Source organism: Condylura cristata, unplaced genomic scaffold (genome assembly GCF_000260355.1).
Source record: "Condylura cristata isolate star-nosed mole 26May11 unplaced genomic scaffold, ConCri1.0 scaffold00001, whole genome shotgun sequence".
Lineage (NCBI taxonomy): Eukaryota > Metazoa > Chordata > Mammalia > Eulipotyphla > Talpidae > Condylura > Condylura cristata.
In genome coordinates, this window is record NW_004567102.1 from 25506294 (window position 1) to 25526331 (window position 20038).

General features: G+C 33.4%; 1 protein-coding gene across 3 annotated transcripts in view; it reads left to right on the forward strand.

Annotated features, from left to right (window-relative positions):
* The window catches only part of ADGRB3 (adhesion G protein-coupled receptor B3), a 650534-nt gene that overhangs the window by 343574 nt on the left and 286922 nt on the right, over nt 1-20038 (forward strand). For all 3 annotated transcript variants that reach the window (XM_004673604.2, XM_004673605.2, XM_012721768.1), the window contains 2 exons: nt 11255-11404; nt 12208-12283. In XM_004673604.2, coding sequence (XP_004673661.1) covers nt 11255-11404; nt 12208-12283 — 226 coding nt within the window. The remainder of the gene's footprint in view (nt 1-11254; nt 11405-12207; nt 12284-20038) is intronic.

Consider the following 20038-nt stretch of genomic DNA (forward strand, 5'->3'; position numbering starts at 1 on the left):
CCTCCGGGGCAGGCGGGAATCGAACTCATGAGGAAGTGGCTTTAGTTTCTCAGTGCAGTGCTTTAACCCGCTGCGCCACCAGGGAGGGCCTCTACCCTTGTTTTGATATCTTTCTCTGCACCTCCTCTGCAGAATGTCTGATTTATAGTTGTCTGTCTATTTTTGGTTTGTTGTGCGTGTTTTTTATTGGTGGTGGTGGTGGTATTATTTTTATTTACTTAATCCCCTATGTCTCTCCTATAAGTGAAATCATCCCCCCAGTATTTTTATTTTTTTTTTCTTCTGGCTTATTTCACTGAGCATAATACCTTCAAGCTCCATCCATGTTGCTGTGAATGACATTTTTTTTTTTAATTCCTGAGTTGTATTCCAATGTGTATATATACCACCTCTTCTTGATCTTGTTTAATCTTAAATGTGTGTTTTTGGTGTGTGTTGGGGAGGGAAGAGTGTAAAATTATTGTTGGTTTGGGAATATTTTAAGATATTTTTGTTTTCATAGTCTCAAAACCAAACTCTTTTCTGAACTGGGCAAGAAAGAAACAATGTTCACAAATAGTGAACATTGTCTGTGTATGTGGTGTGTGTATGTTTTTAAGCAGTCATTTAGTGTGTGTGTGTGTGTGTGTGTGTGTGTGTTTAAGCAGTCATTTAGTTTGTTTATATTCCAACTGTAAGTTCATAAATCTCTACTATGATGCCATGTTATCTACCATGTTGTTTAAAATTTGTTTTTTCAGCATAATGATCAAAAACCAGTGTGAAAAGGGATTAATTATACTTGTTTCAGAGTGTGTTGTGGGACAAAGTGAAGTAACACACTAATGCTGGCATTTAAGTGCTTATTGAATGGTGTCTTTCATTATGTTACTTGTTTCTCCTCTTTCTTCAAAGAGTTACATTTGGTGAGACACACATTCCTAACTTTAGTTTTCCCTATTTTGAAAAAGGTTAGTAATTTCTTTTTGCACCAGTGACGGAGATAAGATGATACAAACAACTTCCAGTCAAACCCCTTGTTTTTATTTTCATTATTTCATATCTTATACTGCATGTTTGCCCAGTCTCTCTACCTCAGCAAAAGTTATTCTCTTGTTATTCATATCTTCCTTCAGTCTTTATATTAAAAGCATGTTTGGCCCTCCCTGGTGGCATAGCTGATTAAGGCACAGCACTGCAAACTGGCCCCATCCACTTCAATGTCAGTTGGATCCCCAGCTCCAGAGGTGACCCACATGGCACAGCAGACCTCTCCAGTCTCACCCGCTGCTCCCCTCAGCAGTGTACCTTCTTAATCCACCTGTTCTGCTCCTCACTCTGTCTCTGGTGAATCCTCTTACCACTCCTGCACCTCTGCCTGTATCCCAATTCTGTATGCATAAATAAATCTTTAAAAAAGAACACGTATTTATCAAGTGCCTGACTGTCCTATGCACAAAAAAAAGAGTGAGTTTAACATGGGTGGTCTAGGGTTTAGTAGAAGTTATACTCTGATAGGAAGCTATTAACTTGGTGAATATAAAACTAATAAAAATGTATTGATGTAATGAAAACTGAGCGATAAAATCTAGTGCATTTCTGTGAAATGTGTTGTTCTTTAAAATTCTAAGAATTATAATTCCTACATTTTTTTATGTTTGGAGTTTACATAATAATTTACTAATTTTATATATAATTTTTATATAACATAGCTTAATAATAACTATATAACTTTTAGAATAACTATTTTCTTAATCAATGTGCAACGAGGTCCTGATATTTAAAGTAAGCCTGACTTCCTCTCCAATGAATCATCCTTGTACAGATCTATGTATAATGCACCTATTTCTCAAGATTCAAAAGAATGTGTACATTCTGAACATTAGAATGTACATAGTTTCCTGTATATTGTACACTAGCTGATAGAAAGGGCTTATTATGAAGAGTTTTAATAGATAAATCAATGAATATATAACCCGTATTTTATATGTAATTAAGAAAAAACTTTAAAAATACAAAAAAAGAAAATACTTACAAAGAGGGCCCTCTCTGGTGGCACAAGGAGTTAGGACACAGCACTGCAAGCTAGCCACAGCTGCTTCAGTGCAAGTTCCATCTCTGGCTCCGGAGGTGATCCACATGGCATGGCAGACCTCTCCTGACCCACCCGTTGCTCCCTTCAGCAGTGTACTTCGTCGATCTGCCTGTTCTGCTCCCCGCTCTGTCTCTGGTGAATCTTCTCACCACCCCTGCACCTCTGGCTTGTACCCCAGTTCTGTATGCATAAATAAAAAAATCTTGAAAAAATACTTACAAAGCAATGCGTAGATATAATTTAATTGTGGCAAATGACACGAAGGACAAAGACTGTCTAAAGGGTTCATCATTTAGGTATGGAAGTAATAGCCACTTAGTGCTACATTTAAGCCAAGGTCAGATGGATTTGACGAGTAAGAATAGAAAAGAGTATTTATGAAATGAAAATATTTAGCAGGGTTTAGTGGGAAAAGTTATGAGCTAACATTGAAGAGAAAGTCAAAAGATCAGCCCAAAGGGACCTGAACAAAGATCATTTTGTGCCCTATATAAGTGCATACACTGGCAGAAAGTCATTGGGAGAGTGACATGATTTAACTATTTTTAAAATATTCTCACTGTATATGGAGAGTAAAGAGGAGAGACACAAGAATGAAAGCAGTGGATATAGTGAGTTGTTGTATTTGTACAAGATTTCTGTGGCACTCTAGACAGAGGCAAGATTACAACTTGAAAATTTGCTTTATATAAGACGGGGCCCTCCCTGGTGGTGGCACAGCGGGTTAAAGCACTGCACTAAGAAGCTTAAGCCACTTCCACATGAGTTCGATCCCCACCTGCCCAGGAGGAGCTCCACATGGCGAGGCAGACCTCTCCTGGCCTGCCCGCTGTTCCCTCAGCAGTGTACTCCGTCGATCTGCCTGTTCTGCTCCCCACTCTGTCTCTGGTGAATCCTCTCACCCTCCGCAACTCTGGCTTGTACCCCAGTTCTGTATGAATAAATAAATACATCTTTAAAAAAAAAGAAACTGTAAACACAGTGATGAACTAGATTATAGGTATGAGATATGTCAAGGATAACCTTCTGTCTTTTACCTGAGAGAAGGGTACATGGTGCCGATTACACAAGGAAAAGATTTTGATGAAGAGGGGTAAATTAAAAGTTAAGCCTTGAATTTGCTGCATTTGAGATTTCCAGTGACAATGAACTAAACAGTTCAAATTGATAGATTTGACATTCAGGAGAAAAGTTTTCATACCCTTTCTTCCAATATTGAAGATATTTGAATATAACAAACATCTAATTAGATTATTGTTATGTGAAGTTTTTTGTTTGCTTGAGTTTTAGTTTCATGTTCTTCCACAATATTTTACACAAGGCAAGGAAAGGTTGAGGTAATGGATGAATGGAAATATTGTTTCTTACTAACTATAGGGAATGAACTAGCTGCCTTTAGTTTAATCCTTCTAAAAGGTGATTGATTTTTATAGGTAATCAAGCTGAAGAAGAATTAAATAACTTACTAAGATCACAAAATAATTGGAAAATTGGTCTGTTTGTTTCTAGTTCCCAAAGTTATTATAAACAGTACCTTGTATTGAGACTTTGGTAGACCTCATTTATTGAACAAAACTATGGAGAGTTGCAGAAAATCTATTATATGATAGGTCCTATCATGCAATAATATATAGCTAAAATGCATTTTCTGTTCGGTAAGTCTACATACTAGACATTATTTTAACTGTGAATTGGCCCCTTAGAAAAATAAATAGGATATTATCAGAAAAAATAATAGGGAAGGTAAAAGTGGAATCTTTTTAAGGGGACTAAGCTAAGGAAAAACTATTTAGCAGATTCAGTGATAAAAATAAAAAAGAATGTTCTAGTTAGAGAAAAAAATCTTTAGTTAGAAAGGAAAAGACCAGCTTGATTCAGTCAGCAAACCAGACACTCATGTACAATGTGACCGCAGAGACAGAAGCAAAGCTCTGCAGGTCCTTGTAGGCCGTGGTATGAGGTTTAGATTTTATTCTAAGAACGTTGAGAAGGTAATGAGTTATTTTGAGATGTAAATAACTTTTTTTTTTTAATATTTTAAAAGGATAACTGGTTTCTGAAAGAAGAAACTCAGGAAGAAGAGTAGAATCAAGAATACCAGACAGGTAGCTCTGATCAACTTGTGTAGAGATTCTGGTGACTCCTAGAGATTATGGAGTGGATAGAGAGGGAAGTGAATTGATTTTAGCCACAGTCTACAGATACTAAGAAGGCATGCTGATGTATAGTTTGTAAGACAAAAGAACAATGTTTTAGTTGTGGTAAATTAAGAGTTCTGTTCAGTCATTTCATGAATTAGAGAATGACAGCATTGGTCACATAAGAAATTTTTTCTTATATGTTTGAATACCATATTTTCTTCCATGATCGTTCATTTCTGACTTTCATACAGAAGAAATGAATGACTGCCATATAAATCCAGTGGTTCACAAAGCTGAAAATATTTACTTTTTGACCCTAAATAGGGAAGTTAGCCAATGTATGAAATAGAACATCTCCTTAAAATGATCTTAGAGTCTGATTTCCACCTTTATGACAAATGCTGCTACTTTAAATCTCTTTATAAAGCTTTAACTCTTTTAAAGCCATTGTTTCACTATTAAAGTGTAACTTTCCATTCCAGACCTAGCTTACTATTGTGGTTTTCTTCTCTTTCTTGCTATTACTTTTAAACTTTATTTTTCTGTGTATTTCTCTTTACCCTCTAAAGATGAGTCCCTCCTGAGCTACATTTATCAGTTTTTTTTTTCCTACATTTCTCCTCAATATCTCTATAACTTCCTCACTTCATTCAGATGTTTGTGAAAAGGCCAGTATACCAAAGCTTTCCATTTAGTAAAACCTGCTGACCTCACTCCTCATTCTGTCAGGTCATTTATGACTTTTTACCTTCTATTTTGTTGTATTTAATACTTATCAGTTTCTCCTCTGTTAACATACCAGTTAACACTTTTCAGTAGTTTCTAGTTTTGATCTTCTATTAGATTCATCAGGCATCACTTTAGGGGGAGGATTTGTTCTGAGAAATATATATTTAGGGGATTTCACAATTGCTGGGATATTGTAGAATATAACTCCACAAACCTAGATGTGCACACACTGCTGTCTGGTGTAGACTGCCTGGACCACTTTTCAGCATGTAGGTCATCATGACTGGAAAGTCATTACTGATGCACCACTATAAAACAGTTGATTTACTTTACAGGAATCATTGTGCCTGCCTTTATAGTTAGTACAAATATATTACAGTGAGGCAAGGTAAATATGCTGTTAATTTGTAGATAAGATCAACTGCATCACACAGTGCAAAATCATGTACTTCTGAGTAGACACACTGAGATTTGAATGCTAATGTTAGCACTTAGAAGTGTCCACCTCCTCATTTGTAAAATGATGATATTAATAATGCCAATGAGGATATTGATAATGACCATACCTCCTGGAATGTTTTAAATATTAAAGAAGATATAATTTGTAAAGCATCTGGCAAAGTGCTGTGCTAAGAAAAGTGCCTAGCATAAAGGGAGCATTTCATAAATACTTGTTGAAAACTAAGAATGAATCAAGTATTCAGTAAACATCAACAGTTCTCAGCTTCTCTTTCACTTGCCCTCAGATTTTTACAAGGTGTTCAGTATTGCTGTACAAATATAAAATCATGGCTTCATGCTGCTAAGTGCCAGGTGGTAACAATACCTGTGCCCAGCTCTGCTTTGTCTCTATGCTTGCATGGGTACACAAATAAAACTAATAGTTGCTTTCTAATACACTTACGCAATGCTTCATTTCCTCTTGGCCATATTTTTCTTACACAGTTACAAAACTGTACAGGTGACCATTTTGTAATAGTGAGTGATGTTTCCCACAAGAAAATACATTTCGATAACCTGCCAATTTCTAATATTAGTGAGTCAAGAACTAGTTTGCAAGTTCTTTCTGAATCAACATGATAAATGATGCAAACTTTTAATATATCAAAAACATTAATATAAGGAAACAATAAAAGTAAGAGTTTTAAAGCACAGCTGATGTCTATTGTTTCCCCCAAGCACATTTGTTTCTCCTTATGAGGCACCCTTGCTTGAGAGTTTCATTTGTTCATTTACAAAACATGTGCTGCTACTTTAAATACTTAGGTCAGTGCTTAAAGCAGTGCTTTTGAAGTTCTCTTTTCCGTCTCTGGTTTGGGTGCAATGGAAAAATTGAATGTGTCATTCATGATGCAGTCATTCCCTTTCTCAATTGAGGCAATAGACTTTTACTTGGCTGACCTTATGTAACCAAATAACCAGAGAGGGCAATTCCTTCCTTTTGGCAGAACTTAAAAGAAAGGGAGGGAGGGAGGCAGGAAGGGACAGTGGAAGGGACAGTGCATGACCAAGTGTACTCAGAGGCCCGAAACAGGGTATCTGCTCTAAAATGGGTTCCTATCATCTGCTGCATAAAGAGAAGGAAAGCACCTTTTAGTGTGATAGTTTTTTAATAAAATTAGTGTACATAAAGAAAAGAAGAATGGACATTAGTACCCCCAATTAAACAATCAAAATTACCTGTCCCCTCACAGGTAAATGCCCAGTCAAACAGGGTTGGCTCAAAGTGGGGCTACTAAGTCCCAAAAGCTTGCCACATGCCTAAAGCACCTTCTGGCAGGAAACCATAGAAAAAAGGGAAAGGTGAAGTAGTTCTTGAAGGAGATTATCACATCAAAAGAATGATTGTCATTGTCAGTCTCCCTACATTTTTCTATCTTGTGCCTTTTCCAGATAGTTTTACTTGTCTCTTTTCCAAATGACTCCTTCCGTGTTTTCTCCTACCTGTACCAGGGTTTCAAATAGCCACAGGAGCTTATTTTAGCTCGCCTGTCTTCCCTGTTACATAGCTTCATCTGACAGCTGAGTTCTACCTATAATTCCCAGGAGCTAGTCCAAGGTGGCTGCAGCATGTAAGTAGGAGCTGGGAATCTGTTACTTCCCATAATGAAAGGAAGATGTTACCCTAAATATCAAGGATTTCAAACCAGGGCCCAGATTCTGAGCCCATGCTTACTCTACTTTAGTAAACTTCCATTTTCTTATATTGGCCCTCATTTGCCCATTTTGCTCCTTCTCATAGCATTCATCCATGCACACTAGCTCTGTAATTTTTCACTTTCACTTGCCTTCCATTCTTGCCCATGGTGCAAGCAATGTATCAAATTAACTAACCCCAACTTGTGTGTGGATTATTCCCTTTGTAAGGATGAATAAAACAGAATCCTCATACTCTATGTCATCAATAAGGGCAAAAGGGAAAAAAATATGTGATGACTTTTCTCCACAACAAGGTTAGGAACACCAACCTGCTTTCATGAAACAAAGGAGGACTCAGTGATTACAAAAATTAAAAAATAAAATAAAAAAGTATTGTTTGTGTATTTTTATGTAAAAGTTTCCTTATGTTTTCTGATGAGCAAAATCTGTAGTGAACTGAATTCTCTGAGAGGTTGGTCAATAACAGACATGATGTTCTCAAATGAATTCAATGCTACATATTCAAATTCAAAATGAAAATGTTAAAATTGCAAAATAAAAGTATTGCTATCTTTGCTTCAAGGTTTATTAGTGATGAGTCACCTATTTTTATTGCATAAGAAATCAAATCTACTGTTATAATGAAAGCACAATACAGTGAATTTGGGGTAATTCTTAACAGCATTCAAGATGTACCTATTTTTTCATGGACATTGTGTCCTTTGGGGTTTCTTCTAATCACTTCAGACTTCTGCAAGAAAGGCATTTTCTCAGTTTGTTTGTTTTTTTAAGATTTATTTATTTATTCATACAGAACTGGGGTACAGGCCAGAGATGCGGAGGGTGAGAGGATTCACCAGAGACAGAGTGGGGAGCAGAACAGGCAGATCTACGAAGTACACTGCTGAGGGGAGCAGCGGGCGGGTCAGGAGAGGTCTGCCACACCGGGTCAGGAGAGGTCTGCCACACCATGTGGATCTCCTCCGGGGCAGGCAGGCTGGGATCGAACTCATGCGGAAGTGGCTTAAACTTCTCAGTGCTGTGCTTTAACCCGCTGCGCCACCAGGGAGGGCCCATTTTCTCAGTTTTTTTGAGCAAAGATATTCTATCATCCTAACAACTACAATGGCTTTTTTTTTTTAATTTATTTATTTATGCATACAGAACTGGGGTACAGGCCAGAGATGCGGAGGGTGAGAGGATTCACCAGAGACAGAGTGGGGAGCAGAACAGGCAGATCGAGGAAGTACACTGCTGAGGGGAGCAGCGGGCGGGTCAGGAGAGGTCTGCTTCACTTTCTCAGTGTAGTGCGTTAACCCGCTGCGCCACCAAGGAGGGCCTACAATGGCCGTTTTTAATGCAGTAGTCATTAGAGAAGAGAAGCAAAGTATGTAAATTCTATACTTAATACTTTGCAGTTATATTCCTTTGTCATATATAGGAATTTTGTCACTATTGAAGGCAATTTTGACATTATTGAAGGCAATCATTTTTAATTTTGCCTCTTAGATATTTACTTAACAAATACGTATCCCTATTTTCTAAAAGCTATGTCTAAATTTTGCCTAAGGATTTGCAGTTAAACTCATTAATCACTGTAGAGTCAAGAAGAAACACAGTGTCAGCTTCATCATCTTCCTAGGCAGGTTTATAAATAAAATGTACAAAGATCTACAATATTAAGTACTTCATATTTTAAATAACATGTAAACAGATGATTTGAAGACTAGTATTTGATTCTCATCAGCCTATGAAGCCATATCCTTTTTAGTAGTTGCTGACATCACCTTTAAGAAGTACATTTCTACTAAAATTAGATAACATTTTTATATACTCCTGTGTTCAAGGCTACAATTATACAAAAAGAAAAATTTTTTTTAATAAATCAGTGATCCTATTTCACTTTATATTTATTCTAGACTGTGTGAAATAGTACAGTATATTTAGTCAAAATATAACAGTCACTGTACCACTAAATCAGAAATGAGTGACTTCCAAAAAGTGAGCTACATTCATGCATCATTATGTCATTTTTATACATTACGGAATATAGTATTAAACTAACATGCATTCAAAGTAAAGTAATGTACAGCTCATATAAAGATGCTTCCTCCATTTGTTTAATTTTTTTGTTCATTTGTATTATGGATTTTTCTTTTCCTTCTAACCAATGTGTATAGGAGTAGAGTTATTATATATTTTGGAATATAATAACTTATTATTCTTTGTGATAGAAACCAGATGTGTGATAGTCAGAAACACCTTTTTTCTTTTTCATCAGGTTTTAGAGAAGACAAGCAAAATAAGTTACTTCTAAATAAAATCTCAACCAAACTTAGAGTCAAGAAATTGGGAAGTCAATGAATTAGTTCTGTATATTGAATAAAGCTTACAGGATCCTTAACACAATATATGCTGCCAATATGGTAATCTGTCTATTAATATGCAGTGGGTAACTTGGACCCTTTGGGATACAAAAACTGAGTTGGTTATGGACAACAAAGAATTATATTATCTCAAAAATAAAGAAACTGACTAAAGCTTTCCCCAAACATTTAACATCCATGATTAATGTTAAATGTTAACAGCACCCTCTTTCCTGTAACAGTTAATTATAAAGTAATTTGAATATTACTATGACAAATTGCAGAAGGAAAAAAAAATCTACCCTATACCAATACTGAATGAATATAATAGCCTGAAAGAGCTTCAATAAAGTACAATAATATATAACTAATTTAATCTGGAGCTAAGCCAGCAGTAGTATATTTATACAACTAATACTGTTAAATTCTTAATTTTCATCCTCTCCTGATTTAAATTGTAAGTTTCTTTATAGTAAAATATTCTTATGGGGAGTCTAATGATTTCTTACTGTTATTCTCCCATTGTGAAAGCTTTTAGAGCTTCTCCCATCACTTCTCCACTTAAATACCTGAAGCTAATGTGGAACAAACCTAAATAAAAGTTACAAAAATTGTGTTTTTTATTTGAAAGTAAATATAATAAATGCTTCAGCATTTATCATCTAGCATTTAGTTGTGTTACATATCTATATGTGCATATGTGTGTTATAGTAAAAATAAATATATTACCAAACATATCATTCATTAACTTTTCACAATATTTTAAAAATTCTTGTCACAAAAACAGAATTCTCCATTCAACATTTACACATTTCTAACTTTCTATTGGGGGGGGGTATGGTTTAAGAATTTTTTATTATTTATAATCTATTTGTAAGATGTTTCTGCATGTTATTTTGACTTTTTGGTTATAGCATTATTGGTGTTTCATTACTAGGACTTTGACTGACTTCTGTTTCCCAGAGTAATGTGACATTGTTTTACATGTCTTCATGATACCTCATCTTATCCATGACATTTTTTTTAAAGGCAATTTCAGATGTAAATCCAGGAAATTAGAAAATTTGTTATGAAAACACATTCAGGTTTGAGATATAAACCTATATCCCTAAGTCACATATGGTGTTGTAACCAGTGTTACTACAGTAAAAGAGGATGTGAATTAAAAATAAATAATGGGCCCTCCCTGGTGGCACAGCCAGTTAAAGCACAACACTAAGAAGTTAAAGCCACTTCGCATGAGTTTGATCCCCGCCTGCCCCGGAGGAGATCCACATGGAAAGGCAGACCTCTCCTGACCCGCGGGCTGCTCCCCTCAGCAGTGTACTTCGTCGATCTGCCTGTTCTGCTCCCCACTCTGTCTCTGGTGAGACCTCAAAACCTCCTCATCTCTGGCATATACCCCAGTTCTGTATGAATAAATAAAATAAATCTTTGATAAATAAATAATTAATTAAGATTTCAGTCTGCATTTATGTTTATCAAAATATTTTAAAAATATATAGGGTGGACTTTGAAATCTGGAAGAGAGGCCAGCCATTGACAAACAATATGTCAATACCTGTATGCATTGGTAGATTCTACACCCAACATTGACTGTGGTTGCAAATTCTTGCTGAAGAGTGCCTAGAAATAACCTAAAGAATAACAACCTTCATTAACATTGTCTAATTATAAGAAATAAGTCTGTTTTGCAGCTTTAATAAGATATACTCAGTACTTTATGTTATATAGTAAAGTTTAAAGTGGCCAGATGTGATTGTACTGAAAGATTATAGTTGATATTTTTACTTCTTTTTTAATAGTGGCTAGCATTCAGAGGCTTCCTGCAGCCTCTGTTTTAACAGATATCAACTTCCCAATGAAAGGACGAAAGGGAATGGTTGACTGGGCAAGAAATTCAGAAGACAGGGTAGTCATTCCAAAGAGTATCTTCACTCCTGTGTCATCAAAAGGTAAATATGTGAATTAATCTGAACTCTGAACAAAAACTTTCTGATAAGATCAGTTAATAAGTCACTAGATATAAATTTCCATACATAGTAATTTAGAAACAACCTCCAATTATTATTCTGAACTAATTTTATACATATAGGCAATTTGGTCTTTAAATCTGAATTTACTAGATAAAATGGGAAGAAAACACAAGTACGAATTATAGACCTAAAATAAATGGGACACATTTCAATATGGACAGCCATATCCCTGTGTACACAGTCTAATGTCTTGATCTTAGGACCTGAAATAAATTGCATTTCCATTTTATGCAAAGTCATTGAATTTTTGATCAAAAACATAATTTCCGTATTTAAAAACAGAATAAAGGAAAAGATAATTTGTAATAACAACTTGAGTTCCTAATATTTAACCAAAGTGAATAGATTTTTCAACAGCTACGTTATTATAATTCTCACTTTGGAGATGGTGACCTTTTAAGTTAGAGCTCCAAAAAATAATTAACTCTCTTTCTCACTATCATTAGAATTTAAACTGTTTAGCTGCAATTGAAGCTAACTCGTATCTTAGCCTGGTGCAGAAAAGTTACTTCCTGGCACAAGATCACCAAAACCATATCTTCTTAGCTACCACCAATGTATGTGGTGTGTAGGTTCATCTGTCCCATCCTTGCTTATCAAAGATTTCATCTGTCTGCCTTTGCACTAGCAAGCACTGCAATCCACTTTTAATTAGAAGATTAAAGGTTTATAAGAGAATTTTCTTGCTGTTTCTCTGATATTTTTAATTTTGTTCTTTCTAGAATTAGATGACTCATCAGTATTTGTTCTTGGAGCGGTCCTGTACAAAAATTTAGATCTAATTTTACCCACATTGAGGTAAGCTACAAAATAATAAGCTGTTATAATCTTTGTAAATTATTTCAAAAATGTGATTATAGTTCATTCTATGAAAATAGTCAAACAAGCTTTGATAATACAAAAGGCTTTTTCTTAAATGAAATGGAAAATACCAATTTAATGAACAGTTTATTAGCATATTATGCATTCCAAAACAACTAACAGGACAATTTTTGTCTCTGATTATAGCCCTGCAATTCTTTTGTAACTAATCATGACTTGCCTTAAAACTGAGAAGGGGAAAAAAAATAAGAAATTTATCTGTCTTCTGTTAATTATTCTTAATGGTACTGTTCAGCAACATTACATGAAATTAAAGGAGTGTCAGGCAGACTGGGAGTATATGGCCTTGTTTTTTATTTGCTTAGGATCTCAGTTTGCTTTTAAATAAATATTCAATTACAGCATTAACAATGTAATTCAATTGGAGAAATATTTTGGGAAGAAATCCATTGATTTATTTCCTCCCAGATATTGAAAGAAATAATTGCAATTAGTAATGTTATCAATATTAATTAATTTGCTGTACTGTCTTAACTACAAAAAACATCATTCACATCTATTTGGATATTGCTGGTACTGCTCATAATGACTTGTTTTCTCTACCTCTCCTTTTTCGGGAGGACTGTGACAAAAGCGCATTTTAGTTGTATACAGCCTTTTTGCTATAAGCTCTTACTCATATCCTAGTTAAAACTTCAAAATTTTGAGGAAGAGAGATTATGAATGGTGTGTAAATTATGCCAGAGGACCAAACGGTGAAATAAATAAAAACTAGTAGAGTTCAATGCAGCATAAAAGACCTCCCAAAGAGGCAACTGACTGCTTTACAGTAGTGGTAATTGGTCACATTTCTTTGGAGAAAATTTTCCTCTCCCTAGTGCAGAGTATTATTAACATAATTGATGAATAATCAAGATTCCTTCTGAATGCCATGCAGTCTCCTTCAACCACAGAGACAACCATGGAAAGTTTAACTCTCTTTCTGGTGGGAGTTTGGGTTTTCTGAGTTTGAATAGGTTTGTGTTTGATTTTGTCTTAATGATAACAAACTTTCAAAGCTAGTAAGTTTACTCTCAGTTTTTCTTTATTTTTATTAAATCACATTGGTATGTAAAATTACTCAGGGATAAAATTTATTTATATTAGATAGCCTTCATCTTTGTGTGTGATATTCCTATGAAGAGGCCGTGTTAAACTTAAAAATATTCAGATACCTAGTAAGTTAGAGACACTTAATTCCTTAGGTAGTGCATTTGATAAAGGTATCTTTCAAGAATTCTAGACTGGACACTAACTTAAAATCAGATAACATACATTTTTAATTTGACCTAACAAGAGTTTCATGAATTTGTCCACATATTCAACACTCTTTACCTCCAGTTCAACTTAAAGTAGAAGCACCTATATATACAATATGTAGTGAAAGGGCAAAATGAGTACAATTTAAATTTTTTAAGTTTTTAGATTATGAATTAGTTTCTTTTCTTCATGTGCCATAACTTTGCAAGATGAATAATCATGTTTTGTACATCGTAGAGCTTATTTAAATAAGTCAGAGTTTTCAAATTTCATAAATTGATGCAGTCAAGGGAAATGCAAGTTTATCTAAGAATATCAACCTTTTTGTAAAAAGAAGAAAACATATTTGTGTTTAAATATTTAATCATGTCAAAGCAGTGGTCATTTACAAGTTATGAATATGTTAATAGACACTTTATTTAATGAATAAAATGGACTTTATTTTAATGGTTAATGACAATGATACAGCAGGGTATAGTCCAGAGTAGTGTCTTCCTTATATCACCTAAGATCCAAAGAGATTCAGTCTAGCCTTTGGACAAGTCACTGGCTTTTTTATATGCAAATTATGGAAATTGAACCTGCAGGTTCTCTTTGACATCAAAAACCCCTTTTTTTGTTATAATAAATTAATAGTTGTTATCATTCTATCTTGCTTGAATTCCTTAGTAATATTTGTATAAGAAGAAAAGTATGAATATATATAGTTACTTTCTATGTATAAAGTAATCAGGTAAATGACTATAGGAAAACAATATTTACATCTGGATTCTATGATCAGAAATAATGACAATAGACTACTCAGGATGAAATCTTTAAGTATTATTTGAAAGGCAAAATATTAACATTTGTTTCTCATTTTCTTTTGTCTCATACAAAAATGTATGAGAATGTACTAAGAATTCTCAGGGGTTTTTTTTTGTTTTTTTTTTTTTCCTTTTAAAAAATATCTCACAAGTTCAGTGAGTAACTGCAAGGATTAAAGTTATTCTGAATGAGAAAGGACATAACGAAAGGACAAGGTGGCATCTTTCTTTTACAGGCACTTAACAAATATTTCCTGACTGGCAACCCTGCTAACTGTATTGTCTAATTCTTCCAAATTTGCTCAACTGTCAAAGCACTCACAGCCATGCTTAAAAAATAATAAAGATCTAAGAAATATTTAGTGGAATATTTAATTGTTTTACCTAAATAGTATCCTATGTAAACTGTTGTTAAAAATAAGGTAAAGAGATATTTATGAAATATAAAAAAAAATGATTTAGGAATAAAATACATATTTTACTCTATAAATTTGTACAAATTGAACACAATAGAAAAGCAAAGACTTTATTACATATAAAGTATACATTTTTGCTAGATATCTAAGTACATTTGTACCTAGATACTTATCTAATTTTCAGAAACATATTTCCTCATTGATTAATTTTCTAATTATCTGTTGAAATCTTGGGGGTCAATTTTCCCATGCACAGAGTAATATTAGGCTTGATTTTAAGAATTCAGAATTTTATACTTTGATATAATCATTTCCAAGGTAAGCCTCATAAGTTCCCTTATAGGTTCTGGGAATGAAAAATGAACATAATGTTTTGAATGGAAATAATTTAGAATTTTTCTTCACGCAAAAACAGAACAACTTTGCCTGTGGACTCTTTATTTTAATATTAGGTATTTCCTTTCTTCTCTTATTCTAATATTCATTCTCTACTCTTCAAGCTGTAATTGATTATTTCACTGTTTAACTGTCTGCCTGTTTTCAATGAAGTAGATTCAACTTTCCCTTCAAATGAAGGAAATATGCCCTACCAATTCAAAACTAAAAAGGTGTTCTTCTCAGCCTCACCCTTTCATTTTTCAGAATCATTTCTTATAATTAAAAAGTATAGACCCAGAGAAAATTAGTTCTGCAAGACCCTTTGAAGGTTACTATCATCTAGATCTCTAATTTACAGATTAACTCATTATTACTAAACATCTGCCCAAGATTATGTCTGTCAATGACTAAACTCTAATCCAGTATAAACCTTCTGTCTTCCAAAAGAAGGGCTCTTCCACTGACTTGCTACTTCTTGATGCTAACTAATAACAATTCCTTAACCAATAAAGCCATGAAAATCTTGGAAGATCCAAGAGGAGGTTTCCATGTGTTGGTAGACTCAAGGAGGCATAAAATCAGTCAAGGATGTGAATATCAAGGCCTGCAGATAGTACTCTTTCTAACCCTTCACAACCACTTTTGGGCCACTTTTGGGCTAAAGGCTAGCTAGCCAAAGTAAGAAGTTCTTTGGGGGAGGTGAGATCAAACTCACACCAAGGAACAAACTCACATCAAGGAATTAACAGCCCCCACAGCCTGGTGAAACCCCAAGTCAGATTCCAGTTTTGTGGAAAAAAGTCACAATAATTTTGAATATGTGAGCAATGCATAATTTTCTGATAGAATTTAGGGAAAATGCAGATGCGGAGGGAAAAAAAAAGCAATTTAATACAGCTATTACGAAGGTTCTAACTAAACGTTCTATGCAAATTCCCTACACTATTAAAATGCCAGGGAAAATACAGATTAATTAAAAGCAACAATGTTCTCATAAACATTGAAAATTATCTTAAAAAATGGACAAATTTGAATAATGCAAAATCACATGAATTTGTTGTCAAGTACACCAACCTAATAAGGAAAAATGATGCTGAATTTTTTTCTTATTTGGGAAATGAAACTCATTTGAGTTCCTGGTATTATGGGAATTAAAAGCAAATAGGAAAAGCAATTTAACTAAATAACATTGGAAATAACATAAAAACGAAGATTAAACCATCTATGTAGTCTAAGACACTTGAAGGCAATTCACCTGAAATGGTGATTTCTCTCAAAAGCACATGTTCTTCAGTTTCAGGATCTTAACTTTGAATATTACTTCTTTACTCTGTATTTAAAATTAAATACTGCAGTCTTCTGATATTCTGTAGCTTTTTTATAATATCCTAAGGATTAAAAATTAAAATTAAATTAAAATTAGCCACAGGTATAATAAATATGTATAATTAAAATATTATGATATTACATAGTAAGAACATTATTTACAACCTGAGTTTCATTTGGCTATAACTTTTGAAAATGAACTCAATCACCTAGCTGTTTCTAGGTTATTTTCCTCAGTAAACCATAATTCTAGGTGTTATAGTCCTCAGTAAGCTTCAAATTCTTACTAGTTTTAAAAGTGGTCTGTTAAATTAACCCAACTTTTGAAAGTCATTGCTGATTTTTATTTTAATAACAAATAAATTTAGATTAGTAGTTTTAATAAATTACTCAGTATAAAATCATATATTTTTAATAAATTACTCAGTATAAAATCATATATTTTATTTTGGATTTTTATAAATTGGAATGTTGTTTAACTCAGCTATGAAAACCCTCAATTTTTAATCTATGCAAGCTATTATTCTGAAACCAGAACAGGCTATATAATACTGTTAAGAATTTACATTAAATCATTAACAGTTTTTATAGTCACAACTTTTACATTTCTTTCATCTAGTTACACTTCATTTGCAAAATTAATTCAGCAGTTCCCTTCACTGACACCGGTTCTTACTATTACATAGCATATGTTTATTGTGGTTAAAAGAAAACATAATATAAAGCTTACCATCTTAACGGTTTTTAAGTGTGCATCATAGTTGTGTTAACTGTATGTACTTTATTGTTCAATAGATCTTTAGAACTTTTCATCTTGCAAAATGAAAACACTTTAATCTATTTACCATTTTTACCTCTTCTTCTCACCCCCTGTAATCCACCATTTGACTTTCATTTCCTAAAAAATTGGCTGCTTTAAATAAGTCACCAAAGTGGAATCAGGCATTGTGTTTTTGATGCTGGCATATTTAATCTAGGATAATATCATTAATTTCATCCATATTATAGCATATGATGTAATTCCCTTCTATCTTAATTGTGGATAATGACCCATTGTATGGAAACAGCGTATTTTTTTTTTTAATCTGTCAGTATGCACTCACTTTGCTTACACTTCTTCGGTGTCATGATTAGTGCTGCATTAGCAGACTATATCCTGCTTCCAGTTCTTTTGAATGTACACCCTAGAAGTGGAATTTCTGGATAATATGATAATTCTTTTTTTGATTATTTAAGGAATCATCACACTTTCTCCATAGCAACTGAAAATTCTGGAGTCCCACTGTCAGTACACAACATTTCCAAATTCTTCACAACTTTGCCAGTGCTTCCAAAACTGCTCTCAACTAATTTATTTTGCTCTGTTTTGATAGTTGTCATTTTAACAAGTGTGATATGATCTAATCATGGTTTTGATTTAATTTTCTTGATAATTAGTGTTATTCAGTATCTTTTTTATATATGTTGGCCATTTGTGTTGTGTATCATCTTTGACAAGATGGCTATTAATATCCTTTGCACATTGTTTAATATTTCTTTGTTGTTGTTGAGTTTTAGGAGTAATTTGTCTATTCTTCATCTTTACTCCTTAAGAGATACATGATTTTAAAAATAGTAGTTCTTCCCTCGATTGGCTTACACCCTATTGATTGTTTCTTTTACTGCACAAGTTTCTGAGTTTGTTTTAGCATCTACCTTTTGTCTATTTTAGCTGTTATTGCTTTTGTATTGGGTGTCATTTCAAAGAAATCACCAAACTCAACATGATGAGGTTTTTCCCTCCTAGCTTTCTTCAAGGAGTTTCAAAGTTTTAGTTATTACTAGATCTTTAATGTATTTGAGTTATTTTTGTAATAGAAGGGTCCAGTTTCACTCTTTTTTACCTGGATATTGAATTTGCTTCATACAGTTGTTGAAGAAGCTGTCCTTTTCCCATTGTTGAACTTAGTCACTCTTCTCAAAAATAGTTTAACCATATATGTTAGGGTTTATTTCTGGGATGTCTGTCCTGTTCCTTTTAGTTTATGTCTATCATTTGTCTTTAGATAGTACCATACTATTTTGATTGCCTGTAACTTTATGATAGGTCTTGAAATCAGGAAATGTAAAATCTTGAGCTTTGCTTTTGTTTCTGAAGATAGTTTTTACAGTTTAAGATTTTTGAGATAAGTTTTGGACTCTTTTTTTTTTCTATTTCTACAAAAATAGTAAGTCATTGGATACAATGGAGATCACACTGATCTCTAGATCACTTTGGGTAATATAAACATTTTAATGATATTAATTCTTACAGTTCATGAACATTGAGTACCTTTCCATTATTTGTGTGTTTAATTTCTCTTAGTAATGATTTTGTTTTTAGTGTGTAAGTCTTTCAGCTTCTTTGTTAAATTCATTGCTATGTATTTTATTTAAAGGCTATTCTAAAAGTGTCTGTTTTCCTTAATGGCTTTTTTTGGAGTATTCATTACTAGCATGTAAAAATGCAACAACTAATCATTGTATGTTTAGTTACACTATGACTTTGCTAGCTTTTATTAGAACTTTTATTAGTTCTAACAATTTTTTGAGGAATCTTAATCTTTTTTTCTGCATCTGAGGCTATTTGGCCTATTGGCAGGTAATTTTGCTTCATTTCAGTTTGGTTACTTTTATTTCTCTTTTGTGCCTAATTGTTTGAGCTAAGAAATACAGTACTTTGTTAAATAGAATAACAATAGATGGCATCATTGCCTTGTTCCTGATTTATAGGGATATTTACAGTAGTTTTGCCATTGAGTATTATGTTAATATGGATTATATTTTTATATGACCTTTATTCCATTGAATATTTAATCTATACCTAATGCATTTATATCTTGAATCATGTAACAATGTCCATTTTTTTCAGTTTTTTTCCTGTGTTAATTTAGATGATCACATGGTATTTGTTCTAAATGCTGTTAATGTGGTGCATTACATATTTACTGGTTTTCATATGGTAAAACATCCTTGTATCCCAGAGATAAATCCCAGTTGATCATGGCATATTATCTTTTTATGTGCTATTAAATCTGGTTTTCTAGTAATTCATTTAGAATTTCTGTATAAAATATCAGAAATATTGGTCTTTATTCATGTTGTATGTCATTTGTTATCTGATTTTGGTTTAAGGGTAATCTCGGCTTTATAAAATGCATTTATCATTGTTCTTTCCTCATCCATATTTTGGCAGAGTTTGAGAAGATTTTGTTAGTTCTTTACACATTTCAAGAACTTTCAATGAAGTCATCTTGTTCTAGCTTTTCATTATTGGCAGGCTTTTGGTTAGTGGTCCAATCTTGTAAAATAGTTGTAAGTCTGTTTAGATTATATTTTCCTTCACATTTTGTATGTTCTAGGAATTTACCTATTTCTTTTAGATTATCTAGTTTGTTGGCATGTACTTGTTCATGGTAATCTTTTATACTATTTTTCATAAGTTGTAACATTTTTCATTTCTGATTTTTGTTATTTGAGTTCTTCTT